At 34.1% G+C, this 26,138-nt stretch overlaps 2 protein-coding genes across 11 annotated transcripts in view; one reads left to right on the forward strand and one right to left on the reverse strand.

The window, feature by feature from the left end:
* Window positions 1-26,138, reverse strand: part of CTNNA3 (catenin alpha 3) — a 1,779,313-nt gene that overhangs the window by 1,130,512 nt on the left and 622,663 nt on the right. The gene's annotated exons all lie outside the window — the stretch shown is intronic.
* Window positions 1-26,138, forward strand: part of LRRTM3 (leucine rich repeat transmembrane neuronal 3) — a 179,614-nt gene that overhangs the window by 153,283 nt on the left and 193 nt on the right. Inside the window, exons 3-4 of one of the 3 annotated variants that reach the window (XR_002338960.1) lie at window positions 18,996-19,538; window positions 21,436-21,494. Coding sequence is in view for 1 of the 3 variants with exons in the window: in XM_001924458.6 (XP_001924493.1) it covers window positions 18,996-19,205 (210 nt within the window). In the remaining 2 variants the exon portion in view is untranslated. Of the gene's footprint in view, window positions 1-18,995; window positions 25,738-26,138 lie in introns of those variants that run through there. The other 2 variants (XR_002338959.1, XM_001924458.6) reach the window with 2 other exon arrangements.

Here is a 26,138-nt window from a genome sequence, read left to right on the forward strand (position 1 = left end):
AGACATAAAGAAGTCTGATTTTCAAAATCCAAGGGTATTTCTTCAAAAATTAAATATAAATACCCTGTTTGATAACTAGATGTAATGTACAGTATGGTGATGATGACAATGATGTGAGAATTATAGACAGAATAAAATTCTAGGTATCCAAACATAGTATAAAAAACTGGACTTGCAAATTTTGATAAGGAGATGAACAACATAATACTACAACCAAACTCACAGCCAAAGCAACTGTGAACCCACCACCCTTTCAATGCATCCTGTTCCAGCGAATGCCCATCAGGACGTTCGTGTATCCAGAAAGCTAAATGTCCTCAAGACCTTCTTACTCAGTCCTATTTATAATCTCATCACCAAATCACGAAGAGTGATCTTCCTCCAATGAAATTCAAAGTCCTGGAAAGACTCATGTGTACTTACTTCCAAGACTCTACAGCGACATTGATCCTGTCTACTAACAATGTAAAAAGCCCTAAAGCACAGCTGCCATAAAGGATGTGTGTATGCTTTCTGTGTCCAAGGAGGTGAAGAAGGAAATGATTTGCAGGGAAGTAACTGAGGGAGAAACCAACAAAATGTTCTTCCTCTCAAATTATTTAGGAAAACAAAGTCAAGGCAATTATTGTGGTTTATAAATTGTTCGGCTGATGCCTTCTTAATATCAAACCTTCAACATTTAGGGTGAGGCCAGCAGGCCAAATATAATTATGAGGGTGCAAAAGCAGAGAGAGGCAAAAACGCCAGCACAATGCAGTAGAGTGATACATTTGATTATGTGACTTAGGACACTGGTATACTGTGGCTCCCATTAAGAGTTTTCTAAAATCGGGATACAATTTCTAAGAGACACTTAACCCACTTCAACTAGAACCTACACTGTGAATTCAAAGTCACCAATAATTCACACTATATGGGAGGACAAGGAATAATCCATATTTATAAGTTTTAGAGACAAGATTTGCATTTCCAGTTAGGTTTCCCTTCGTGCTCTGTCGGCCATATTTTTTGTAAAAGGATATATGTGAGTTTGATTTATAAGCTCTTGCATAAGGAAGTCTGATTTACAGAACTAGGGTAAGAATCCTAGGAATTGAAGAAATCACTGTAAACACAAATACTAATGTCCATGGCCCAGCTGACAGCCAACTTTGTGCCACAGATACAGAAGGACGCAGTGATACAGCCCTTCATCCAAGATCTGGGAGATGTGTGATCTCAGTAAAACTTGTGTATCTAGGTTTGGGAAGCCCCAAGGAAGCCAATAAACATACAAATATCTCCTCAGGACCAGGCAAGCAGTCGAGAAAGAAAAGTGGTTGCTCTAAAGTGTCTGTGATATGATGGGAATATAAGAGAATGACTAACACACAGCGGCATGTACGAAGTACCAGGGGAGGAGTAACATTAAAAAGTGCCAAAATTCAGAGAATGATAGTTACAGAAGTTTTGGGGTTTCTTTGTCTCCATCATCTTCATACAGTAGGTAGGATTTAACCTGGCTCCCAGCAGGATCCAGAGAGGCAGGGAAGAAGTAGTAAGAGGAACCAGGAGGAGTGACAACCTCAAATGCTTGCATTTCTTTATCCAGTGTCCCCTTCTCAAGAAAACAAAACAAAACAAAAAACAAAACCAAAACAAAATCCTATTACATAAGTTAGTGAGTTGTTTTGCAGGTTAGAGACATTTTGTGCTGTATTAGGTTTTGAAATTGTATTTTTCCACTTTTCTTAGAGCATCTATACGGGGGTGGAACAAGATGCATCAGCAGGTTAATTTCTACCTCTCACAGAGATTTTGCTGTTTGTAATTTAAAACAAAACTACTAAAGTATGGAACAAAAGTGTGGAAGTCAGGAATACATATGATGAAACTGATGTTAACAAAAAACTGGTCTACATATTTCCTACTTAGAGTGTTTTATTAAGTTCCGACATCAGAGTGGATCTGATGACAATCTTTTTATCCTCAGAGAGGAAAGTTATTATTTTAATTTTATTATTATTGTGCTTAAGGCTGCTCATTGGTATTTAATCAGCAGGCATCACCTATTTCATTTCAAAGATATGCATAGAAAAGGTACCTAAAGCTAAACAGTAAAATCAGTGTTTCACACTAAAATTAGAATTCTCAGTCCTTTTTACTTAGTTGAATATTTGACATTTGAAATACAATGGTCTCCATTAATAAACCAACAATTCTAATAATGTCCAAATGTTTCTCTCTCCTCCCTTCAGTTTTGACAGACAGAGCTTATACATTTTTGAACACTTCAATTTGATTGCATCTCAAATATAGATTAATGTGGCAACAGTAATAATTACTGGAAAAATGACTTTTGGCAGAAGCATTTAAAAAATGCTTCATTCTCTAAGTTTTTCATTTCAGCTATGTATTGAACAGTGATATCAGACTGACAAGCAGTGAACAATGTAGAAAAAGAACAGAGAACATGATGTAGTGTTTCAATCAGGAATAATATCATAATCACCCCTTTCACTTTTTGAGAACTTACTATTCCAGAAACGCACTTGAATTATCTCCAGAGCTAACAACAAAACTATAAGGGAGGGATTATTATATCCATTTAACGAAACACAGATATTGTGGCTCACAAAGGTTAGTTAATTTGCCCAAGTTTAGCCACCTAGTCAGTAATGAAGATTGACCCTTTTTTCCTGTCCTCACTCTGAGTACCCGGTTCCTCACTCATCATTTCTCACTTACCATTGCCCTGTATTCTCACAACCCACATATATACCTACTGCTACTCTGCTATGTACAACAAACAGTAGCTACTTCCATGTTAAGTAGTTCCAGTCCTGTGGACCATCCATGTGGTCTTTTGTCTCTGTGTCTCTGCCAGGGATGGTCTTTCCATTTCTCTCCTAGAGTTCTTTTTCTTTCTTCAAGGCTCAGCTCAGGAGTCTTCCCTCTGAGGCCCTCCCTTCCTGACTCCAGCCTAGCACAGTTGATTATGCCCTCATCTGAAGCCAGTGCAAAACTCTGTTTATTAAAGGCTGAACTTACTCACTGTTAATGTTTACATGCATGGATTCCTCTTAGAGACTGGGAGCTCCCTGAAAATAGGAACCATACCTCAATTATCTTTGATTTACCAGGACCTAGCACAGTTCCTGAAACCTAGTTAGTGTTCAATAAACATAAGACTTATAACACCTTGGGCAGAAGTTTAAGCTGGACCCAATGCAATTGCACATGACACAGAGTATGTTAATCCTTTACCCATTACAGTGTCATTGAGATTGCAGTCAGCAGTCTCAAGGACCAAAAGGTTTTCTTTCAATGCCATAGAGAGAATTTTTTTTTACTTACAAACTGGAGATTGTTCATGCTACATTTTAGTTAAAAATTAGATCAGTTACTCTTCCATTTGCTGTTCATTTCCCTTGTTACATTTATTAATTATCAAAGATATTCGTTGGTTTGAACAACTGCTTGTTTCCTATAGTCCATCTGTGCTCTCTTCTCAATAATGCATTGAAGTCATAAGTGCTGGATTTATTGCCTCAGTGATTTCTATGGCACAAACTGTGATTTCACTACAGCAGTGAGCAGAAGGGAGAGCTAATGGGCGAGGCAGAAAATGCTTAATCAATATCGCTCATGGCATAAGTTTAAAATCCTAAATCCCCAAGCAGATTTTGGAAAGGGCTACTACACTCAAGGCCCCGTCTTGAGAAATACATTTGCTACACCATCAAGTTGAGAATCACGTTCTTCCCTCCCAAATTTTCGATTACTCCACAGGCTTCTTAAGGACCCACTGAGTTTGTGAATAACTCAGGTGGTTCACAGAAGAAGAAATCCCTGAAGGAATGAGGTGGGAATATTTTATTTCCAGATATGGCCTTTCCTCCCCAAAATACAAGCTTTTCTAAAAGATAAAGTATCTATTTGGCCTCAGCACATGGAAGAAAATTTCAGAAATGTGAATGCTGAAAAGGATCTTAAAAATCAGATATCAGTCCTGGAACTGGCAGAAGCACCCCCTGACCTGGGTAGTCCAGGGGATGGACCATAATGTAGTGAGTCAAGAAACTGCCTAGATTTTGGTACCTAGGAGCCATCCATCTCCTATATAAACTAAGTGCTCATAAGTAGGGACTTTAACTGGAATGCTGCATCAAACAAGCATTTCTGCCATAGTCATGCATTTTGACAGGAGCCACCTGTATGTTCTAACAATAAAGCAGGTGTGCACTGAAGGATCAAGAGAGGCAAGTGTGACCAGGGGACCACTAAGCATTCTGGCATAAAGACTCTTGCATCATTAAACTTCTTGAACTTTGAATCCCTTTAAATACCCACAGGAACTATCTAATTTATTAGAGTAAGAATCTTCACTTCTTCAAAATCATGTTGCTAATGTCTTCAAGTAAAAACAAAGAGTCTAAGAAGTAGCCTCAGTACCACGACAAAATATAAGCCACAAAGCTGCTTTTTCATTGAACACCCTCTGAGAAATAACCAATCAATATAATGGTTAGCAAAGAGGTCCGATAAATTTTTCAATGTTCTTTTGTGGCATATGGTATCTGTCTCAAACTATAGTCTTATTTTTCCTGCCATTTTCAGCCCCCAAATAGAATGACCCTATCCCCGTGTGTTATTTTTCATTGTCTACCTCAACACAACATTTCAATACTATTCTTGGAATTTTAACTACACTTCAATTATATGTGAAATGTTCTTATTTTCTAGAATTTTTTTGTTCTTAATTTACATTGTTAAATTGTCCAGAAGAAGGTAAGAACACCTGTGTTGTGCAGATACTATGTAATGATCACAACACAACAAGAATTTAGTACATTTATTAAGAAACTGTGCAGTTATTGTCTTACTCTGTAACTGCTACGTGTTTCAATTTATTTTTATTTCATTTTTTCTTTCCTTTGTTTTTTAGGAGCACACCTGCAGCATATGGAAGTTCTTAGGCTAGGGGTCGAATTGGAGTTGTAGCTGCCAGTCTACACAACAGCCATAGCAATGCCAGATCCGAGCTGAGTCTGCAACCTGCACTACAGCTCATGGCAATGCTGGATCCTTAACCCACTGAGTGAGGCTAGGGATTGAACCAGCATCCTCATGGATACTAATTGGATTGTTTCCACTGCACCACAGTGGGAACTCCCACATGTCTCGATTTCATTTCCTGTAATAACAAATTATGAAATCATTAAAAATAAACAAATAAGTCGTCCAAAATACATAGTTCTCCCCAAGGCACTTACAATGATTCTTATTACATTCTTTGGAGAGTTTAATTTATTTACGAAAGCCATAAACATTTTATTAAAATATAACCGATTGCAGCAAGTAAAAAAGCATATAAGAAAAGAATTAAAATAAAAGGTAAGAAAATCTAATCAGTTTTCTCTTAGGGTGATAAAGAGACATGGTAAATTCAGCTGTAATATAGTCCTTTTCCAAGGTCAATGCCAGTTCAAGGAAGAGTTGCATGTTTTTGACAAAATTTCTCAGGGAGTGTGTGAAATTAGGGGTTCTGGGTTCTAATGTTTCCTTATAAACAAGCATGAAATATCATACACAGAAAGTCATCTCTTTGCACCTATATTCATAGCTAGTCTCATTTACTTATTATTTTCTTAACTTTTCATTCACATATTCTGAATGATGACAGAAGCTCAGAGACAGTAGGCAATCTGTTTTCACATCTACTGCTCACTGAATTATTCTTACTGAATTAAATCTCTGCCTGGAGTGAGAATTCCACAAGAAATTCCTAATTCCAATTAGGAAAGGTAATAGAAAGAAAATACTAAAGATGCTTCTTTTATGAAAAAGTCACTAACCCTTACCAAGTATAATACTCATACACACACAATTCCCTCCTTATCTTCCCTTATTTTCACTTTCTGTGGTGTCAGTTACCTGTAGTCAACCATGACCTGAAAATATTAAAGGGAAAATCCCAGAAATAGGAAATTCAAAAGTTTTAGGTTGTGTGCCATTCTGAGCAGTGTGATGACATCTTTCACCTCCAGCTCAGTACCTCTAGAAATGTGAATCATCTTGGTCCAGCGTATGCTACCTGCCCATCAGTCACTCTGCACCCATTTCCATTATCAGATCATCTACAGAAGTATCACAGTGCTTGTGTTCAAGTAACCCTTAATTTACTAAATAATGGCCCCAAAGCAAAGGAGTAAGGATGGTGACAATTTAGATGGTATCTTACTGTGCTTCATTTAGAAATTAAACTTTATCTTAGGTATGTATGTATGGGGAAAACAATATAAATAGGATTTGGTACCATCCACACTTTCAGGCATCTACTGAGAAGAGGTCTTAGAATCCTGATAGATAAGGAGGGGGTCTACTGTGTGTGTGTGTGTGTGTGTAATCATAATATATATGTACATATAATGCTACATACATAAAATATGATTTTATATATACTATGCCTATATAATACATATTATAAATTGTATATGATATACAATATATTATACTTATATACTATATATAATATGCCCCTTATCTCATATGTCAGAATCCTATTAATAGTTTTTTTTAAATAATCTGAAGGAAGAGAACCAAATATTGAATATATTAATTTAAAAATTTATTTATAATTCTACTCTAAGGTTAATTCAAATGACACCATCCATGGCTCAGATCTGGCATTTCTGGGGCTGTGGTGTGGGCCAGCAGCAGCAGCTCCAACTGGACCCCTAGCCTGGGAAATTCCATATGCCAAGGGTGTGGCCCTAAAATGAAAAAAAAAAAATAGAATGAAAAATAATAAATTGTTCATACTATTCACAATGATATAAGACTAAATTTTTTTCACAGAGAAGATTGTATTCCATAGAAAACCTATCTGGAATATATGTCTATATATAAAGATTCCTTGTTTCCTTCATCACTGGTGCTTTATCACTCAGATTATAAATAATACAGCTTCACAATAAGAAAATAATAATAAAAACTCTTACATAAAACTCCCTTCTGTTATTTTATGTTTGTACCTTGTATGCCACTGAATGTCCAGCTGTGTTAAAAGAAGCTAAAACATATTCTCTCAGTAGGGTGTCTTGATGACAGTGAGGACTTATGCAATCTCAGACTTGAGTCTTACTGCCCAAAGATAGCCTAAAACATTTTGATTTTTTAATTGCATTTGATACTGACTTTGAACCTTGAGTTGAAATAAAATCATACTGTTAATGACATAAAGTAGACCATTAAGAAATAATTAGTTTGATCAAAGCCATGGTTGAAAAAATATCATCTACATCTATATGTGGCTGATCACCTAACACTGGTCAAAGATAAAACCATTTAACTTGTTCATTATTACTAGGAAACTAAAGCCAAACATATGACATCCTATGAAGTAAGGTAACAGGAAATGAACCCTATAAAAATCAAAATGTATAAATGCTAGGTATAAGTATGGGGGGAAAGGACTGAGAGTAAAATTAAGTGAGACAATGTAAGTAAAACCCAAGAAGCACTGGACACTCCCTATTCTCAATATTACTTGCACTCAGTCCAATGATAGGTGCCACTCATCTAGACATGTTAACACAATTTAGAAGTTGATTTTTATTTAAATGTCATCAAGAAGTATTTTACTACATCATAATAAAAGCTATATTGTCACAACTTAACCTTTTTAAAGTTCCTAATACTTGTCCCATGTAAAAATTGAAATAAAAATGAACAATATTATGTTAATAATTAATATTATAATTATAATAAATTATAGATAGTAATATAGACATATATATTAGCACATCCTTATCTGAAGATCTGATGTCTTTATTACAAACATAGCTTTGTGAGACATAATTCTGTTCCCTGCCAGTCTTTCTACTAACAAGAACTTTCAAACTTTTACTAACATGTAGCCTGTATGACCCCTGAGAAGTCTTTATGCTCTATCAAAGTTACAGTCTAGAGAGTTAGATAATGTTAAAATAAATGAAATAATGGCATTATATGTATAAGTTCAACCAAACCAGCTCTAACATTGTATTATCTACATAAAGCAACACAGCAAAGGCAGAGCTTTCCCTCTGCTTCCACCATATCCTACATACACTTCTACTCACCTAGGAAAAGTAGTGTTTTACAACTGCTTGCTTTTGAGGCCAGAGAATTGGTTTTGTTCACTCGGAATCCTAAGAGTACTCAATCATGGCTGGCTGGCTGGCTGGACGGATGGATGGAATGAACAGTATGCGTTGATACTGACATATATATAAATTCTGAAGAAATTCATAACAGAACCTCATCCCTACAGAATAAAATTCATCCCTGCGGTTTTCATAAAAGAAGTGTTATTTGAACTAAATCTCCAAGTGCAAGATTTTTATGCAACTTAGCAAATACATATATTATCATCTCATTTGGTTCAGAGATAATCTCAACCAAAATCTGAGTTAATTTAATAAAATGTTGAAGAGAAACTCAATGTTAATCAGTAAGTAATCACAGTATTTGAAGGTCTATTTAGGAGTTCATGTCATGGTGTGGAAATGAATATGATTAGGAACCATGAGGTTGCAGGTTTGATCCCTGGCCCCGTTCAGCAGGTTAAGGATCTGGCATTGCCATGAGCTGTGGTGTAGGTCACAGATGTGGCTCGGATCTGGCATTGCTGTGGCTCTGGCATAGGCTGGAGGCTACAGCTCCGATTGGACCCGTAGCCTGGGAACCTCCATATGCTACGGGTGCAGCCCTAAAAAGACAAAAATAAATAAATAAAGGCCTATTTAACTGGAAGACAGCGATAAGGTTTTGGGCAATCCTGAGGTGCCACCCTCTAGGTCCAAGACAGGAATAAGAACTCCTGAGAAAGTTGGATATCAAAGTCTTGCCAATGCAGGACAAGCTCTGCATAGATGGGGTATCAGAAAACCAGAGCCTGTTTTAAGAAGAATGCCCAAATGACAGTAACTTAGTGGGGAGGAAAAAGCCAATTGGGAAGCAAGTAGGGTATCAGAAATCATGACGGGAAATTCCACCTAGAGCCTGTCTGTGAGACTAAAATGCACTGCCGGTCATACACGAGTTCACCAGTTATTTCTGAGGCAGAACTAAACACTGCTGTTTGTTGTTTGCTTTATATAATTGGTGATTTTCATTCTCACATTTTTATACAAACCTAGGTTAAAAATATCACTGCTGTATAATCATTTCAAGATCCTTAAGTGGACTGCTGTAACCACAATTTCCAGGAGAAAGAAAAAGAATTTTAAATTAATTAGCAACTGTGCCTCAATGCAGAACAGTATGAAGAGAGAGATTTGGAAACATAGCATCAAGATTAGTGGAGCCTTTGAGCCATAGTCTCAATTTGGATTCCCACCACTCTACCTGGCAACAGGGCCAATTTAGCAGGCATCAGAAGTGCTGGAGATTTTCCAGTAAATGCAAACAGTTTGGGGTATCTTGCTTTCCATCAGCAAAAGAGAAATTTCACTTTTCCCTGACACTACAAAAATAAAACAGAGGTTAACATAGAAGGATCCAGGGCAGAGTCATTACTGGGAGAAGCAACTTGGCAGGCACACCATGATCTCTTGGAGATCATGGGCCAAGATTCTAGGGAGCACTAAAGAGTTTGAAAAAGGCAGGTGTGGAAGGTCCTAAAGGACTAAGTACAGATATAACATTCTGAAATTTATAGGAGGAAAATCATCAAAGTAAGAATTACTATATTTTTACTATTTTTTAAAGTTTTATATACTTCAAATTTATAACTAATACTTTATATAAAATGTAGTATTACAGTTTAAATATAAATTAACAATAAAAACTTTTAAATAATTAAAAAAATAAAATGAAAAATAAAGAACGTCTCAAAGATCACAACGCAGCATGTGCATTGTGATCTTTGAGACATTAGTGTGGAATTTTGAAAATTCATTGCAGCCTTTTACCTCTAACCTAGAATCACAATAGCCTAGTCTTGACACCACTAGACTTTTAACAGCTTACCTCAGTCATATAGTTCCCATAAAACCCAGTCATCCTGGAATAAATGCTGTTAATTTCTTCCCAGACTATGCCAAGTACCCTTTCGGCTACTACTTCATTTACTCATGTATTAATTAATTCATTCAGTCAGTCATTCAATAAGTATATATTTAGTGCTTATTGTGCTTTAGGGACCATGTGAAACAATGTAAGGCATAGAGAAATGTGGTTATTCGCAGATTTTTGAATTCAAGAAAGTTATGGCCTAATATAAGATAAAATATATGCAAATAAAGACTACAGAAGACAGAGCATCAACATATTCATATCAGAAAAGTACTGAGGAAGTACCTTGGTAATTAAAGGAAGAGAGAGAACAAGAACAAGTATAAATGAGTGAGTGAAAGAGATGTCAACTGAGGAGAAGAGGAATGCTCTTCCTACAGAGTCTTTTCTCTTCCACTTGCTAAGTGTGTGTCAGAAGGGTTTACATTCCATTCAGAAGCCTTGAGGACAAAGACTTGATCTGTCTTCAGCATCAAGCACAGCACCAGGACCAGAGAAGGCATTCAGCAAGGTTTTGTTGAGGTCAATAAATTAATGAATGAATATTTCTATTTGGTTTTGTGGACACTAACGTGAATTTATGAAAACGGTGCATATAGCCAACCCCTAGTTATTTCTTGTTGCAAAAGTGAAATGGAAACAAATTGTTTTGTAAAGAATAAAATACACTCACAAGTGACAAAGTCATTTAAATATTTAAAGTATACTTTTTTCAATGCAAGGAGAACTATTGTCTGTCAAATGGAATTCAATTTTTTTTTTCGCTTTATGATATCACTCTGTAGAAGTTCACAATAATGTACTTTTCACACAAAAAGCACTGGGAGAATAATTATCCTCCTGCAAATAATGTTTTCTTTCACATTATTCTCAAGTTACAGACATTTGAAAATTTTCAAAGTCATATTGAGTTCCTGCCTTACTATCCTATACTTGTGATCTCTGGATAGCAATTGTTACTTCAGCTGGTAACTTAGATCTTAAGAAAATATTAAAATTAAGTATAAAGGCCTGGATTACATCTAAGAATTTAAACTACAAAAAAAATTGTTAGGTTTAAAGTTAGCATAACATAAATTCAGGCTCTTAAGTATTTCCTTGAAAATGCTTCTTTAAATAAATTACTAATAGAATCAAGATAATTAAAATTAATGATCCAAAAGTCTGTTTTACTCACATGAATTAACCATTAGAATGCTAAAGAGTTCCAAGAGATAGATTGCTCTTCAAACAAACAAATTTCCAAGTTTCAAAGTAAAATATATTATCTCTGTGGGAGAGTCTATAAAAGTAAATATTGAATCACTTCTCAGCAATATTGACTCTCACCAATAAATCTGGAAAATAACATTATTTCCAAACAAAAAAGGCTAGTTAGTTTTACACCCACAAGGGATAAATGACATAGTAAGTAGAATTAGCCAACCCAAGCACATATATTTATACATAGGCAAAATAGTTCCTCTCCTTCACTGCCTTCTTTGCTCTCTTGCATTATTTGTCCATTTTGCTCATTAGTCTATGTTTTTGCCAGAGAACCAAAATTTTACCTTATTCTTGTCCCCAGCACCTACCTATAACTCTTACATAAAAAGAAATCAAAACAAGTATCATTTAATAGAAAAGAGAATAATCAAATTAACTGAAGTTTCTAATTTTTGCATTTTTTGTTTTTGTTGTTAAAAGAAAAGCTAATATTGTTTACTTGGAAAATTTTCTACCAGTGTCCAAGTCAGTAGAGACAGCTAGCTTTAGAATTTCTAAAGTTCTCTCTAAATAATCTTACACATACTTAATCTGGGAATATATATAAGGTTTCTGTCCCAGTCCAGAATGTTTTCCAGATTAGACCCTTCCACTTGGTATTTGGCCAATATGAGCTTAGTAAAAAGCAGAGAGCTCTGATTTTTCAGCTGTCACCATCTACCCACATCATGAATCCCTGACAAACTATGTTCCTTTCCTGAGGACCGCATGTGCAAAGCAATGTCATAAAACAATGGCAGAGCATAGCCAATCATAATGTTCACCCTACTGGAAATAAGACGCAATGTTGATCATTGCTGTCTAAATAGTATTAGTCGCATTACACTGTGTTCACCCCCCTAGGCTCAAAGGCCAGAGTGAGTTAGGTAAGATGAGAAATAAGCAATACATATTCATTATGAAGTCAGGCAACCACATCTGCAACTCACCAGGTAAATGATTTTAAACTAATTACTTAAACTATCTAAGTCTTAGTTTTTTTCAACTGTAAAATGGGAATAGTTAGATTTATCTTACAAGAGCCTTGGGAGGCATAAGTCCAATATAGCGTGATACAGAGCACAGTGTAAATGTTCAATGAGTGACAGTGATGACAATGAGGGGGATGTCAGAGACATGGCCAAGCAGTTGTTGACCCAGAGATGGAACAAGTGCCCACAGCCATTCAAGCGGCTAGGCAGAGAAACCATGGCAGAAATCTTAAAGAATTAAGGTAGGACCAGAAAGTAATATCTAGGCAGACTTTGACACTCTTCCAGTGAACCAAGCTGCAGGGTGATCATTTCTTATACTATTTCTCCTTATATAATAATTTCATTTTATTGACTACCTCAAGACTTAGAAACAAAAACAATAATTTGTAATCAAAATTTCAAGAATCAAGCCCATAAAGACATTTTCCATTGAGTTTCTCAATGTTACTCAAGTAATGCTAAAGGCACAACTTTCTGTATTTACTATAAATAAAACTACCAACTTATACACAAAACTCATGTTTGGTAGGACAGAACCAAATGTTTCTAACCAATCCCCAAATACACATCAAATTGCACATACTCTAGCAAAACCAAAGGCTATTCTGGAAAATCAGCGTATGTAAGTGAAATGGAAAGTAGAGGCATCAAGATAAACAAGAATAAAGTCAGTAGGACAGTCAAATTTTTTAATTTGAAAAAATAACTCATTTAAATAAATTGAGAAATTTACAGTCAGCTGTGTGACATATAATACATATGTATACTCATATATCTATATGTACATATGAAATAATGTTTTTAAGGAAGCTATTTTCTCAGAATAAAGTATATTTCAATTCTCACTTCTTTGCAAAGACAGAATAATGTTTCAGGTACAGCAAAAAAGAAAAAGAAAAAAAAAAAAAACATTCACTTTAGTTTAATCTCCTCCAGAAACAAACTTAAAAATATTTAGTATTATTTATGGCTGTACTGATTAGTTATACCATGTCATGCAATCACTAAAGTAAGCAAATTAATAATATTTTGAGCCAAGATAATGACAAAAGAAATGAGAGAAGTGGATGCATGTAAAGATATAGGTCCCTGATGTTAATAAAGTAACAGGCAAATAATGGGATGTTTGTAACAAGGGACAAGGAAGAGTCAAAATGGACTGGCAAAACTGACTTAATTTGGTGTTCCCTAAACATGATAAGGATCATGAGAAGTCAGTTTAGATCCAGAGATAATGGGCCCAATATAAGACAAATTTAGAGACCAATTAGAGAAACATTGTTAATGGGAAAATATTATAATGCCTTTTTCTTATTTTATATATTAATATATAGAAATAAACTCAGCTGAAAATTCATTAAACAGGTGAAAAACTAATATAAAATAATAGGTTTCCAAATTAAAGATAAAATGGATAAAAGTATGTCTTGATAGTGCTAAAGGCTACATCTTAAAAAATTCCTTCATGAAGCAAGTCTTCTCTTTTACTATATTCAGATTATTGGAAAACAAAACGCTGTTAGCTTCAAAAATCCTAAAGTATCATCTTTCAACCTAGAAAGGTAGAATACTTGTACTTGTCAGGTAACATTTAGCCTTATAAAAATGGAAGATTTCCCCTGTGATATGTGGAAAGAGCATAGGCTTCCACTCAAAGATAATCAATAGAAATATTTACACTTACTACAAATTCTACTCACAAATATGTTTTGCAATTCTAGAGAGGGGAAAAACTGCCTTTATATTATTCCCTCTCAAAAGTGGACTGTCATTTTCTGTTCTACACTGTACTTAAAAAAATCTTTGCTATGCAACAGAAAAGATGTTTCAGTGGCTTGTAACCAACTAATTGGTATATGAACAATACACATATATGTTCATATAGACACATATTTGTACAAATATACATAGGTATTATGCAGTGAATATGAGATTAAAATTACCATTTTTAATTAATCAGAAATTGGAAATTTTAAAAAGCTATTCTTTCCCCTTAAAGTCACAAGCTCAAATATTTTACACAAATGAAAAAAAGACTTGAAATGAGTTATTTTTAATTATCTAACAGTACAAAAATTTTGTATATGAAAGGGGCACATATAATTAATGTTGAGACAGACACGGGAGAATTATAGGCAAATATCATTGATGTCAAGATAGTAACCAGCTTAGCAGAATACACATTTTTCCTGAGGGGAATTTGCTAAATAATGGGTCAACTACTACCTCTCATCATTAGAATAGAATATAATGATTTCCTAGCTCAGACTCTAGATGATATTGCTTTCTGGGGAGTTGAGTTTTCATATTCTTGGATCTCTATAAATTATTCCTTAAGAATATTTAACTCACCTAGAAAACACTGACCTAAAGTATTGAAGGAAACCATAAATAATATATGTATGACTAGATCACCATGCTATACAGCAGAAATTGGCACAATATTATATATCAACTATAATTGTAAAAATAAATAAATAGGAGTTTATCAGGTTAAAAACACTGAAAGAAAGAAATATATTCTCAGAAAGATATGACAAAAAAATCATATGAACACTCTAAATAGACCCTTCTATCAAAAGATCTGGGGACGGAGATCCTTAGATTTATATCCCTACAGCCTTTCCTGGAACCATTCTGACTAGCTAGTCAGGCACCCAGGTTTGCTGTTCATTTTTACTTATAAAATAATATATTTGGGTCATCTTCAGGGAGGTTGACCAAGTGATTTATTTTCCAAAATGGGACAATAAGCATCAACCACAGCTGTCCAAATGAACACTCCAACCATTGGGGAGAGCACAGCAGTGTACCTCTCCTGTGACAGTATTTTAATATAAACCAAGTTAAAATGGAGAAAGGGACAGGGAGAGATAATAAATAGAGAGCACAAAGGTCAGACTGGAAAGGGAAAAGAAAACAAATGGCACAGGGTCACATGACTGACAATTACGTGAAGAAGGAGAAGAGATTGCTGTATTTATTGACTGGGTAACAAGAAGGGGTTTACATGGATTGAATCTGAGCTTCTAAGTATTTGTTTAATGCCAGTGGATAGCCTCTCCATCACTACCCAGCCACTGTGTGTGTGTGTGTGTGTGTGTGTGTGTGTGTGTGTAAATAATATCTTTCTATATAGCACACATCTATGTATATGTTTTATACAGATAAGTATGTAATAGTAGTCTAAAACCAATGTAACACCAAAATTCATATTTTCCATACCTGAACCAAATAATTTTGAAATTGTAAGGAAATCACAAGTAATTGGCTACAAGATTATATATACATGTGTATTTATGTATTTATATATTATGTATATATGTATGTAAATATATGTATATATTCCTATAAATATACATGTGAATATAATTAATGCTGACTCTTAAATTTTCAAAATCATTTAAGTCAACCTGGGAAAAAACTCCTGTGATGTTGTATTTAGATATGTTTAGTTGTTAAATGCTTACTGAAACAACTTAGTATGTTATTTTCTTGATATTAAGATGTCATAAACTTTCAATCATGCGCCAAAAAAGAAAAATACATGTTAAACATCCATGCTGACTATAAGTACCATCCCAATTTCAGAAAGATTACAATCTGAAAAATATGATTGACATTAAAAAAGTATAACCAGGAGTTCCCGTCGTGGCGCAGTGGTTAACGAATCCGACTAGGAACCATGAGGTTGCGGGCTCGATCCCTGCCCTTGCTCAGTGGGTTAACGATCCGGCGTTGCCGTGAGCTGTGGTGTAGGTTGCAGAAGCGGCTCAGATCCCGCGTTGCTGTGGCTCTGGCGTAGGCCGGTGGCTACAGCTCCGATTCAACCCCTAGCCTGGGAACCTCCATATGCCGCGGGAGCGGCCCAAGAAATAGCAACAATAACAACAACAACAACAAAAAAAAAGACAAAAAGACAAAAAAAAAATATATATATATATAACCATGGGGTTAGGAGTTTTAAAATAAAACATATCTAAAAATAAGAAACTCTCTTACAAAAATATATGGGATTTTTAAATAAATAATAAGAGTTAACTACTTAACTGATATGGTTTAAATAAGGACTTGCACTGTAGATACTAGCAGACTCTAGATACTAAATCAAGCAGGAAATTGTGTGTACACACACACACACACATGCTTAGAATAAATATATCATGGTTTATTATTTTTCATAAATTGTCACCACAGAAATTACAAATTTTTCACAGTAGAATTAATTCCAAGTAAGCCAGAAATGATATAGCATATATGAAGCATAACTTCCCATGACAAATAAGAACAAGTATATAAAATCTTACAGATATATGACCCATAACACATTTACAGAGCAATGATTTCCCAGAGGCTAATGTTAAACTCATGTACCCAATAACAGGTCTATTTTCATTCTTTCCTGCAACTCGAATCTATTCGTGCTGCACACTTACTTTTGCATATTAATATGTTTTAGTTATCTGAGCTATTTCATTTATAACAACAGGAGTTCTTATTTAAATGAGCATCTTTGGAAGCATTCTATTATCTTCTTTATGATATTTAAATCACCTTGATTGTTTTTTAAAGGTGTCTTTTATTCACACATCAGATAACATGCTTTAAATTTTTAAAAATCCACATAAATAGGAAAAGTTCTCAGGAATATAATTTGATGAATGGAATTATTTTTCTGTCTCCAAGGACTAAGCCCTACACATTGAAATGTTCACATTAAAAAGAAATAATAATCTTAAAAGAAGTGAATATTTTTATTTAAGAGAAAACAAAGAAATAATAGCTCAATTAATTTTTATTAAAAGAGAAATATGTGTAGAGGGATAGGAATGGAAAGAGAAGTGACAAAGAAGGTTCTTATGCATGGATAAAAGGACTAAGTAAAGAAGGAGTTAATAAAAGAATAAATCATGGGCATTCTATTTTTCTTAGCTTTGGGGTCTAATTTTAGCTGAGATCAAAAAGGAATTGAGTCTGATGTGCTCAGACAGAAATATATTTTATCCACTCACCAAACAAGAATGGCAGAAGTTTTATCCAAGGTAATTCAACAACATGAATTAGTAAATAGGATATTAAACAGAGATCAAGGCTGAAGATTCTTCAATTCTGCCTACTTTTTAGAACAATTTTTTTATCTTATTTAAAAAAAAATAGCCTGAGTTGCAGGCTGATTTGGCCATCCTCTAGAGCCAGTGGAACATGGATGGGCTAATTGGCTTAGACCTTGTTACAGCCAGAAGACTGGCTAAACCAAATGATGGTGACTCCTGGAGCTGAGAGTGGAATAAATGCTACCCAAGTGACATGACTATAACTCAGTGGGGATGGGCTGGAATTGACTGTGGATAAAATGACAGTGTCATAACAGGATTCCACCAAAGATACAGCTTTGGAACCTAATTTTTAGCTGTTTATATTGTTAATGTTTTGTCAGTTTATTAAATATTCCATATCATTATTTCAGCATATAAGAGAGCATTATATTTAGTATATCTCTGTCACGACATAATTATTTTCCATTATTGAACAATTGACTATTTTCCAATTACTTGCTCCTGAAGCACCGCTATAATTAATTTCATTATAGTTCATCTTTGCCAATCACCTTAAAATGTAATTCTGGCATGATGAAGGATAATGTGAGAAAAATAACATATGTATGTATACTAGGTCACTTTGCAATACTGTACAAAATTTACAGAATACTATAAACCAGCTATAATGGAAAAAAATAAAAATCTTTTTAAAATGTAAAAAAATTTTAAAAAATTAAAATAAAAAATGGGAATAATCTCTAGACTTCGACATCTGATTACATTTTAAAGTACCTTTGGTCTGTACCAGATATGTTTCCCTTGGGCTCACAAGGGGTCACTCTTGCTTTTTCCTCCTATTTTTAGAACTCACTTCCTTTCATCAAGTTGCAATTAGCAAGAGTCCCTTCCACATATATATCACTGATTCCTATACTAGAATCACCCTTTGTTGCTTTTCAGACCTCCATAGAGGCCATAGATTCTTCCTGAGAGTTCTCTAAACCTGAGATTTTAGATATGTGGATCGAGCCACAAATACTATTTTTCAAAAAATCCTCATGGTGAACTAAATATTCAGAAGATATTGGTAAGAAGAGCCGGAATGATTTGCCTTCACGATTCTCTTCAGTGGTTCTCAAAGTGTGGTATGTATATTAACACCAGTACCATAAGAGAACTTGTAAGAAATGCAAATTCTAGGTCCCACTCCAGACCTACTGAATTGAAAAATCAGGGAAGTGGAGGGTGCAGTTGAAGAAGAGGGAGGTGATTTTTATACATAAGATTTGAGAACCACTGTTCAATTATATTCCAATATCATAAATAATCAAATAATACTTTTCTTAGTTCTAAAACCACAATTTTATCCCACTAAGGAAAAGCATTTTTCTGATTTCTCCAATAAAGATTTTAGCATTTTCAGAATCACTTAGGCTCCTATTTATCTGAAGATTCTAGTAAAAAATTGAGCAGCTCCATCCAAGGCTTTAAAACATTGGCACTGTGCTTGCTGGTAAGAGAATGACGGACATGCGTGGGATAGAACATGGGGACTCTTTGAGTCATGGATGTACCGATAGCAATCAGTCAGGTCAGCACTTCACAGTCTCCAAATCTTGCCCCCAAAGTTGTCTGTCTTTTTATAACTGACTTTTCTCATGTCATTTTTCCCCAGATACCTTTATCAATGAATGTGTCAACTTTTCTGGCATACGACCAGCCCACAATAAGTTACTGTGGGGTGCATCATGAACTTCTCTCTCATAAGTCCTTTGAAACGAATGCACAGGAAGATACGATGGAAACACACCTAGAGACTGAGCTGGACCTGAGCACAATCACAACAGCTGGCCGAATCAGTGACCATAAACAGCAGCTGGCTTAATTGAGCTAATTGGTAACCAAGGGTTGCCACCAAACTTTGTAACCTCAAGGACAAAATGAGGAAGATTTGTTCATTGTGGACTCTAAAAACAAAACAAATCCCCTGTTAAAATAAACAAAAATCCAAGATTGATTCATGAAATAAAGAAGACATGAATTGTTTCAAGTCTACACTTTGTAATTAGCTAAGTTGTGCAGTATTTTTTTGACCTAAACAGAGAATGACACTGAAAAAAAATCTTTTTTTTCTCAAAACTCATCCTACCTACCTGTAAAAACTGTACAGAGCTAATGTATTTTTCATATTGTAAAGTTTCAATTATAGAAACAACTGGTATGTACAGTACCATAATTTAATTACATTTTACTTTACAAACTTTACACATTTCAGTTTCTAAAATTTTAAATTAACAATAATTATTTCTTGTGTTATTCAGAGTTACTCAGTTTTGTAGGGACTGTTTTGTTACTGCTTTTGTGCCCAGAAACCTTGATTCTAAAATTCTGTGCTGTGAGAAACATGCACGATTTTTATCATGCTTACTGCGTAGAATTTTATCTACTTGTTCCAGAAATAATACATTAACCAAAAAGGGTTTAATTGTTGAGACTTATAAGAAGTTCTTCAATTACATAGACAGGTTTTTCTTATAAATGAAAAAAAATCAAAGTTTTTTTTTTAACACTTCTCAGACTTAACTGTTGCCTTGAATTACAGCCTAGTTTCTAAGCAGTGAAATGTAATGATAAAGAGGGATATTTTAACAACATATTTTCGAATGAATGACTCATTATTTCATTCTTTTGAGTAACCCATTGTTAAGGGTGGGGGGAAGCATGGACAAAACATCACTGGAAACAAAGGCCGTAACCACAGCAACAGACTTTGATACACTTAAAAGGTGCAGCTGCCAGTGACAAAGAAAAACTTGTTACATTATTTCGGGCCAAGGTGGGAGGATAAAGCATAATAATTGTACAGCAGCAATTTTTCTCTTAATTAACTCAAAGTGGTTTACCTGAGAATAACCATCAGTCAGTGCAAAATGCGCCTGGTTTTTAAGACGATTTCTCATATAGAAGAGTGAGGCTATATTTTAGGACCATCTCAGAGGGAATATAAAATTGTCACTTTGTGTGCTATGTCAGTTTTCTCCTGGGAGAGAACTCTAAACATCTATAGCTCATTCAAAATAGATAGGAGCCATATGGAGAAATTCATCACTCGACTAAACTGTAAACATCCCTAATATGTTCTGGATTGTTTATATTGCTATTCATAATGAGATTCACCTCCAAATTATCTGAAAAATAACCCAGAGTAATTTGAAACCCACTCCGGATCATACATTGATTATCCAATCGTATTATGAAGTTAATTCCATCACATTTTGAAAACCTGACTTTTCATAAGCTGAAATAATCAACTTGTTTCTGTTGTTTGCTTGACACAAGTGATTGTTTGAAAATACTGTTATTTTATCTATGGTATTTACACATTTTTTTCGTTTTTTTTTTAATATGAAACTACAAGTTTCAATTGCTATTTTACTAGGAGAAGCGCTTTTAATGTTGTATTTAAAATTCATGACATCGAAAATAGGTTGAGAGTATGTCAGTCTAACAGGGGTCAAACACAGTTAAAAACAATTAAGAAAAGAATTTGTGAAAACCAATATCAAACTTTTAATTTTTTATTTCTTCCAAAGAAATTCAAAAGTGTAGTTTTATGCAGATTTATCATGGCAAATTTAAGAGCAGCTTCAAGAAGAATGAACTTAAAAGTTTAGAGCACATTTTTGTTGGACATATACAGTCAGAAGGAAAAAAGAACCCGAAATGTTGGAAGAGCAAACCCTCTGACTAATTTAAATGAAACTAAATGTCACAGTACATGCATCAACTATTTAGCATCCCAGATTTTGTAACATATTTTGCATAAATTATTTGCTATTCAAAAAATTTTGTCACTTTAAGGTTAATTTTAATCTCTTCAATTTTCTAATTTCCTTGAAATGTATTAATGTCAGAATATTCTTAATCCTCTTGCTTTGCAGCTAGCAAATACATAAAGGGTTAATTATAAATCTATTATGTGTGGATCTGAAATCGGATGCAAAATTTATTATGTACACCAAAATGTGATTTGCAATTTTTTCTCATTAGTTGTCCTTGCAAAAATTCAAACATCTTTTAATTTGTGTAAATAATCACTTTATACCTCTTTCCAGACACTTTCAAGTTGACAAATGACTAAGAAATTTTTAAGTTTCCAAGGATCCTCACAAAGGTATGCCCCTGATTTCCTGAAGCAAGCCACTTTCTTTCTTAAATATTTTAAGTTCATCTGAAGTGACCAACTAGAAATAGAAGCAGTCACCTTGGAACCACAGCTCTGGGTATCAAAGGACTTACTACAGTAAGAACCAAATAAACTAAGAATTTTGATACTTCTCATATTTGAAATTAAACCCAAAGAATCTTTAACAAGGGGAAAAAAAAGATGATGGGTTACTCGTTTGCTTATTTTTCATTCTGCCATGTCCAGGGGTGTGGGAGGTTGGGGGTAGTGGTAAAAACCTAGTAGAGGAGATTGTGTCTGAAATCTTTACCATACTTCTGCAATTTATATATTTCTGTCTAAAATCCTTATTTCTAACCTATCTTTTTCAGCATTCAGTAATCTCCCATTTTCTCGTTCTCACCACCCCATGTCTCCCTTCCTATTACTTGCCTATTTAAACAACTGAAAGTTTTATGTGTTTGGAGTTGGAAAAATGCAGAATTTAGCCCAACATTGTTACAATAACAGCAGTAGCTGTAGCAAACACTAAATTTATGAAGTATTTTGAGATTTATGAACCACATTCCACATAAATTATTCCATTTTGTCTTCAGAACCCATCTATGAAGACACATTAATCTCAAAGTAGTTGAGACTCACCCAAGAATATGGGGCTAATAACTGGTGGAGTTGAACTGCTGTCAAAATTCAGACCATATTAGTCGTTTTACTATACTAAAAGCCTTCTCTTTCTGATCATGGCCAGAGAATTTCCAGATAGTAAACAGAATAAAACAATGTTTGATATGCTGTTTATTAATCCCTAATTTAACTCAGTTCCTGTATAATATATGGGCCAAGCGGACTTTTTCTGTGTGCTACTCTGGGCTCTCACATTAAAACTGTTTATTCAAAAAGTATAGCAAGTCATAAATTTCTTAACATATATCATTTGTAGATGTGTAGAATGGTTGCTCCTAAGAAGTGAATGTATATAGGTCCCAGGGTACAGACATAAAATTGAAAAGCACAAGAAAAAAAAAGACCATCAAATTTGAGATTGTGTATATAGGTATAAAACAGACCCATAGTACAAGCTAGAACATATGTTTAACACATGTTCAACACATGTTCAACTGAACATGTGTTCAATTCAGAGCTAATTGGGAAAACCTTTATAATTTTCTTTTCTTCCTTTGTTTCAGCAATTGAACCGTGAATTCTTATACCTATCTTAATAGACAATCATTTCCTCTATTCTCTTTCAAATGAAATGGAATTCATCCCATAGATGCTAAAATTTACACTAATAAACAAATAATATTTAAATGATCAGCTCATTTTTATCAAGTCTCTATCCCTACTGCCAAAACTATAAAATCATACAGATTTTAATATAAATTATATTTTTAGAAGGAAAGAAAATTTGCCCATATTTAACATTTGAGACAAAAAGCATAATCCTGACTTGAAATCAGATCAGGATGTCTCCAGGAACCATTTAGAAGTAGCAAAATCTTTTTTACAAAAATATTTTCTAAAATAAAACCACTGTATGTGACATATATGTATAGTTTTTGTCTGCTCCTGACTGGAAGACATAAATCTTCTCTCAAACTAAACATTAAAAATAATAAGGAAACTGAAAGCATGAAAGTAGGCACCTGATGTGAATGATTTGTAAGATAGAAGAAAGAAAATCAGATGTAAATTTTCTGCTGGGATATGGCTGCACATGAAGAGAAAAGTAACAGAACCAGCAGATATTGGCCTCAGGAAAGAAGTGAGAAATCTCTAATGTGGATACAATAACATCTTACTTTGGCAGAGCTCTTAACAGTTTATCTCTTAGATAATAATGTAACAACCTGGTAACACATAAAAAGTCCCAAGGTCCAGATAGGTTGGTTATAGAGTAAGAAATCCAGATGAGTGGGCCTTGCATTGAATAATAGCCTTCAACTACTTCTATTACCTTCACAATTCACAACAGCTGTCCCTGACTAGAGGCGTAGCAAAGGCAAGGGGTGCAGGGTCAAGGCTTCCAAAATTCTGACATACCCACAAGCGTAGAGTGGATTAACAACCAGCAATTGTGCTTCATTTTACTACCAACTATTATGAGGAAGAAACGTTTGAAATTAAAAAACAATAACAACAAAGCAGTAATGGGTTAATTGTAAACGTCTCTCATGGCTTGCATTATGACTTCATTATGAGATAGGAGGTGGCTTACACTTAACATTTTTAAGTTAGGGCAAAATTCATGTTGAAAAAAGCCCATAGTTGATTATTTACCTTTCTATTAAGGACAGTGACCGTAAAGCAACAGAGTGAGCACCTTAGCCATCTAGCACCTAGAGAATTCTTGGGTTTCTTCCTCCTCTATCCCAACATTTGTAGATTTTATTTTATATGATATGGGTCTTCCCAAAAAACAAAGTGGAATTTTATTTTGTATAAATCAAATAACATTTCAAACACATCAAGGAACTGTGTGATAAAGGATTCTTGAAGTAAATTTTGTTTTCTAATCTGCAATATCGCCCAACTAATTTATCTTTTGTAAATTGATTTCCATATATCTTATGTTGTATAATGCAGCACACTTGTACTGCATGGCCTTGAAGGTTCTATGATGCAGTCTTTGCCTCAGACTATATAAAATAAAGGACTGACTCTAGATTTTGAGCAGGTCTATAGACACAAAAGAGTGATCATTTTCAGTTGGTTTCATTTATTGAATTTATTTATCTGGACTAATATGAAAAATAGCATTAAAATAATATGGATGGATAAAATTCACAGTTACTTCTTTCAATATATTGGTTTAAACTTTTGCTACCTATCGAAGCTTAAATGTTTTTTAAGAGTTCAAAATAAGCTCAAATTCCTTGGGTCCATACTACATTTACTAAATCAGAATCCCTGGAGCTCATCTCTGATGCATGCTGTTTTGCAAAATATTATTTAGATGAATTTTCTTTTACTGAGCCATTCGACTGCTTTTGATTCTAGTCTAAAATTACTCTCGTGCTTTCCTATGCCAATGTGGATCTAGTTTGCTAAGCCTGGCTGAACATTTTTCTTGATTAGATGAATGCACAACAAAGAACAGCTATACATAAAATAGGTTGTTTACTGAAAAACTTTGTCATTTATAGATTTTGCTCCCCACTAGCTCTTTCAATGGGAATATCTGAAAACTACCTTAAATTAGGGGTTATTCACAAAACTAACTTACTATTTGTTTTCATGATTAATAATACAACAGTTAGAAAGTTGAAATTGGGGAGAAGGGAAAGAATTAATGCATGATGTAATAGGCTATCCTCATTACATTCTCAAACCATCTTAGGAAATAAAGCCACCACTTTTTTTAAAAAGAAGGAAAAATAAGGATCATGGTAGCTGAATATTTTGCCAAGGCTTATACAGTAGAGTTGGGATTCAAATCCAATCATCTGACTCAAAGGATTTGTTCTTACCACCCAAGAGCACATTTTCAAATTTTATAAAAGACCATAGACAATATAATTAGGATAATATATTTTAATAAGGGTGTGGAGACAGGAGAAAAAGAATACACTTTACTGTTCCTAAAGAGAAAAATTGCATAAGCTATTTCAAATTGTGTAGAGATTTCCTTCAATATCCCAAGTCTGCAACTTAATGGAAAGAAATATCTACTTTTTTGCTTGAATTTTATACATTGTTTTCTAAAAAGCATGAACATTTAAAAGAAAAACCCCTCAAAAATAAGGATTTTTTAAAATAATAAACTCCCAAATATTCATGTTGTATTTTCACTACTAATTTTCCAAACTATCCTATAAATTAATAAAAGAAATATGAGTAGATATCCACAATATGGCTTCAAATGGCCAAAGAAGGAGGGAAGGTTGTCAACTGAAGCAAAAACTACGTAGCTGAGCAGTCAATAAAGTAATCAGTGCAAATGACAACATGAAAAAAAAAAAAAGACTAATCATCTACAGGTAAAAAATTATAACTGCAATGATATGGCTTGGGTTGCAGAATAATTCCTGGTGTACAGAATGATTTTATGTAGGGATATTTTTGTAGAAGTGATATTACTTACACAAATGATAGGGGATCTGAGAACACATCACATTAAAAAGGCAGGAATATAACCTTTATAACAAAGTTATATATAAATTCTGTTTGTTCTGTTTCTAAGAATACATAGTTTAAATTAAAAATAAATAAAATTTTCCTTGTTCACAAACAATGCAAATGTTTTCATCATTATGTGTAGGTGGCCAAATAAAAAAAAATTTAAGTTTATTTTTAAATTTACATCTTCAATTAAATCTTCCTCAGCCTCAGCTATTAACAAATGATCATTAAGTAATGTCTTGATTCCATTAATGTCTCTAGGAGCTTTTAATTGAACCATTGAAATGAGTCTCTGCTCTTTCTCTCTAAACTTTCACAATCCCAGGGTAATAAATTTGGGAAGTTATATTAGCATTTTACTCAATCACACTATCTGAACATGTAGCATACATGTAAAAAACATTTCTTTTATAATCCACGTGGGATTCAAGAACCCCTAAAATACTCTGCAATTCACAATTTTACTAAAAATTTGCACTACTACAACTGTGATAAACTTTGCTATAAATT

This window comes from Sus scrofa, chromosome 14, assembly GCF_000003025.6.
Source record: "Sus scrofa isolate TJ Tabasco breed Duroc chromosome 14, Sscrofa11.1, whole genome shotgun sequence".
NCBI lineage: Eukaryota > Metazoa > Chordata > Mammalia > Artiodactyla > Suidae > Sus > Sus scrofa.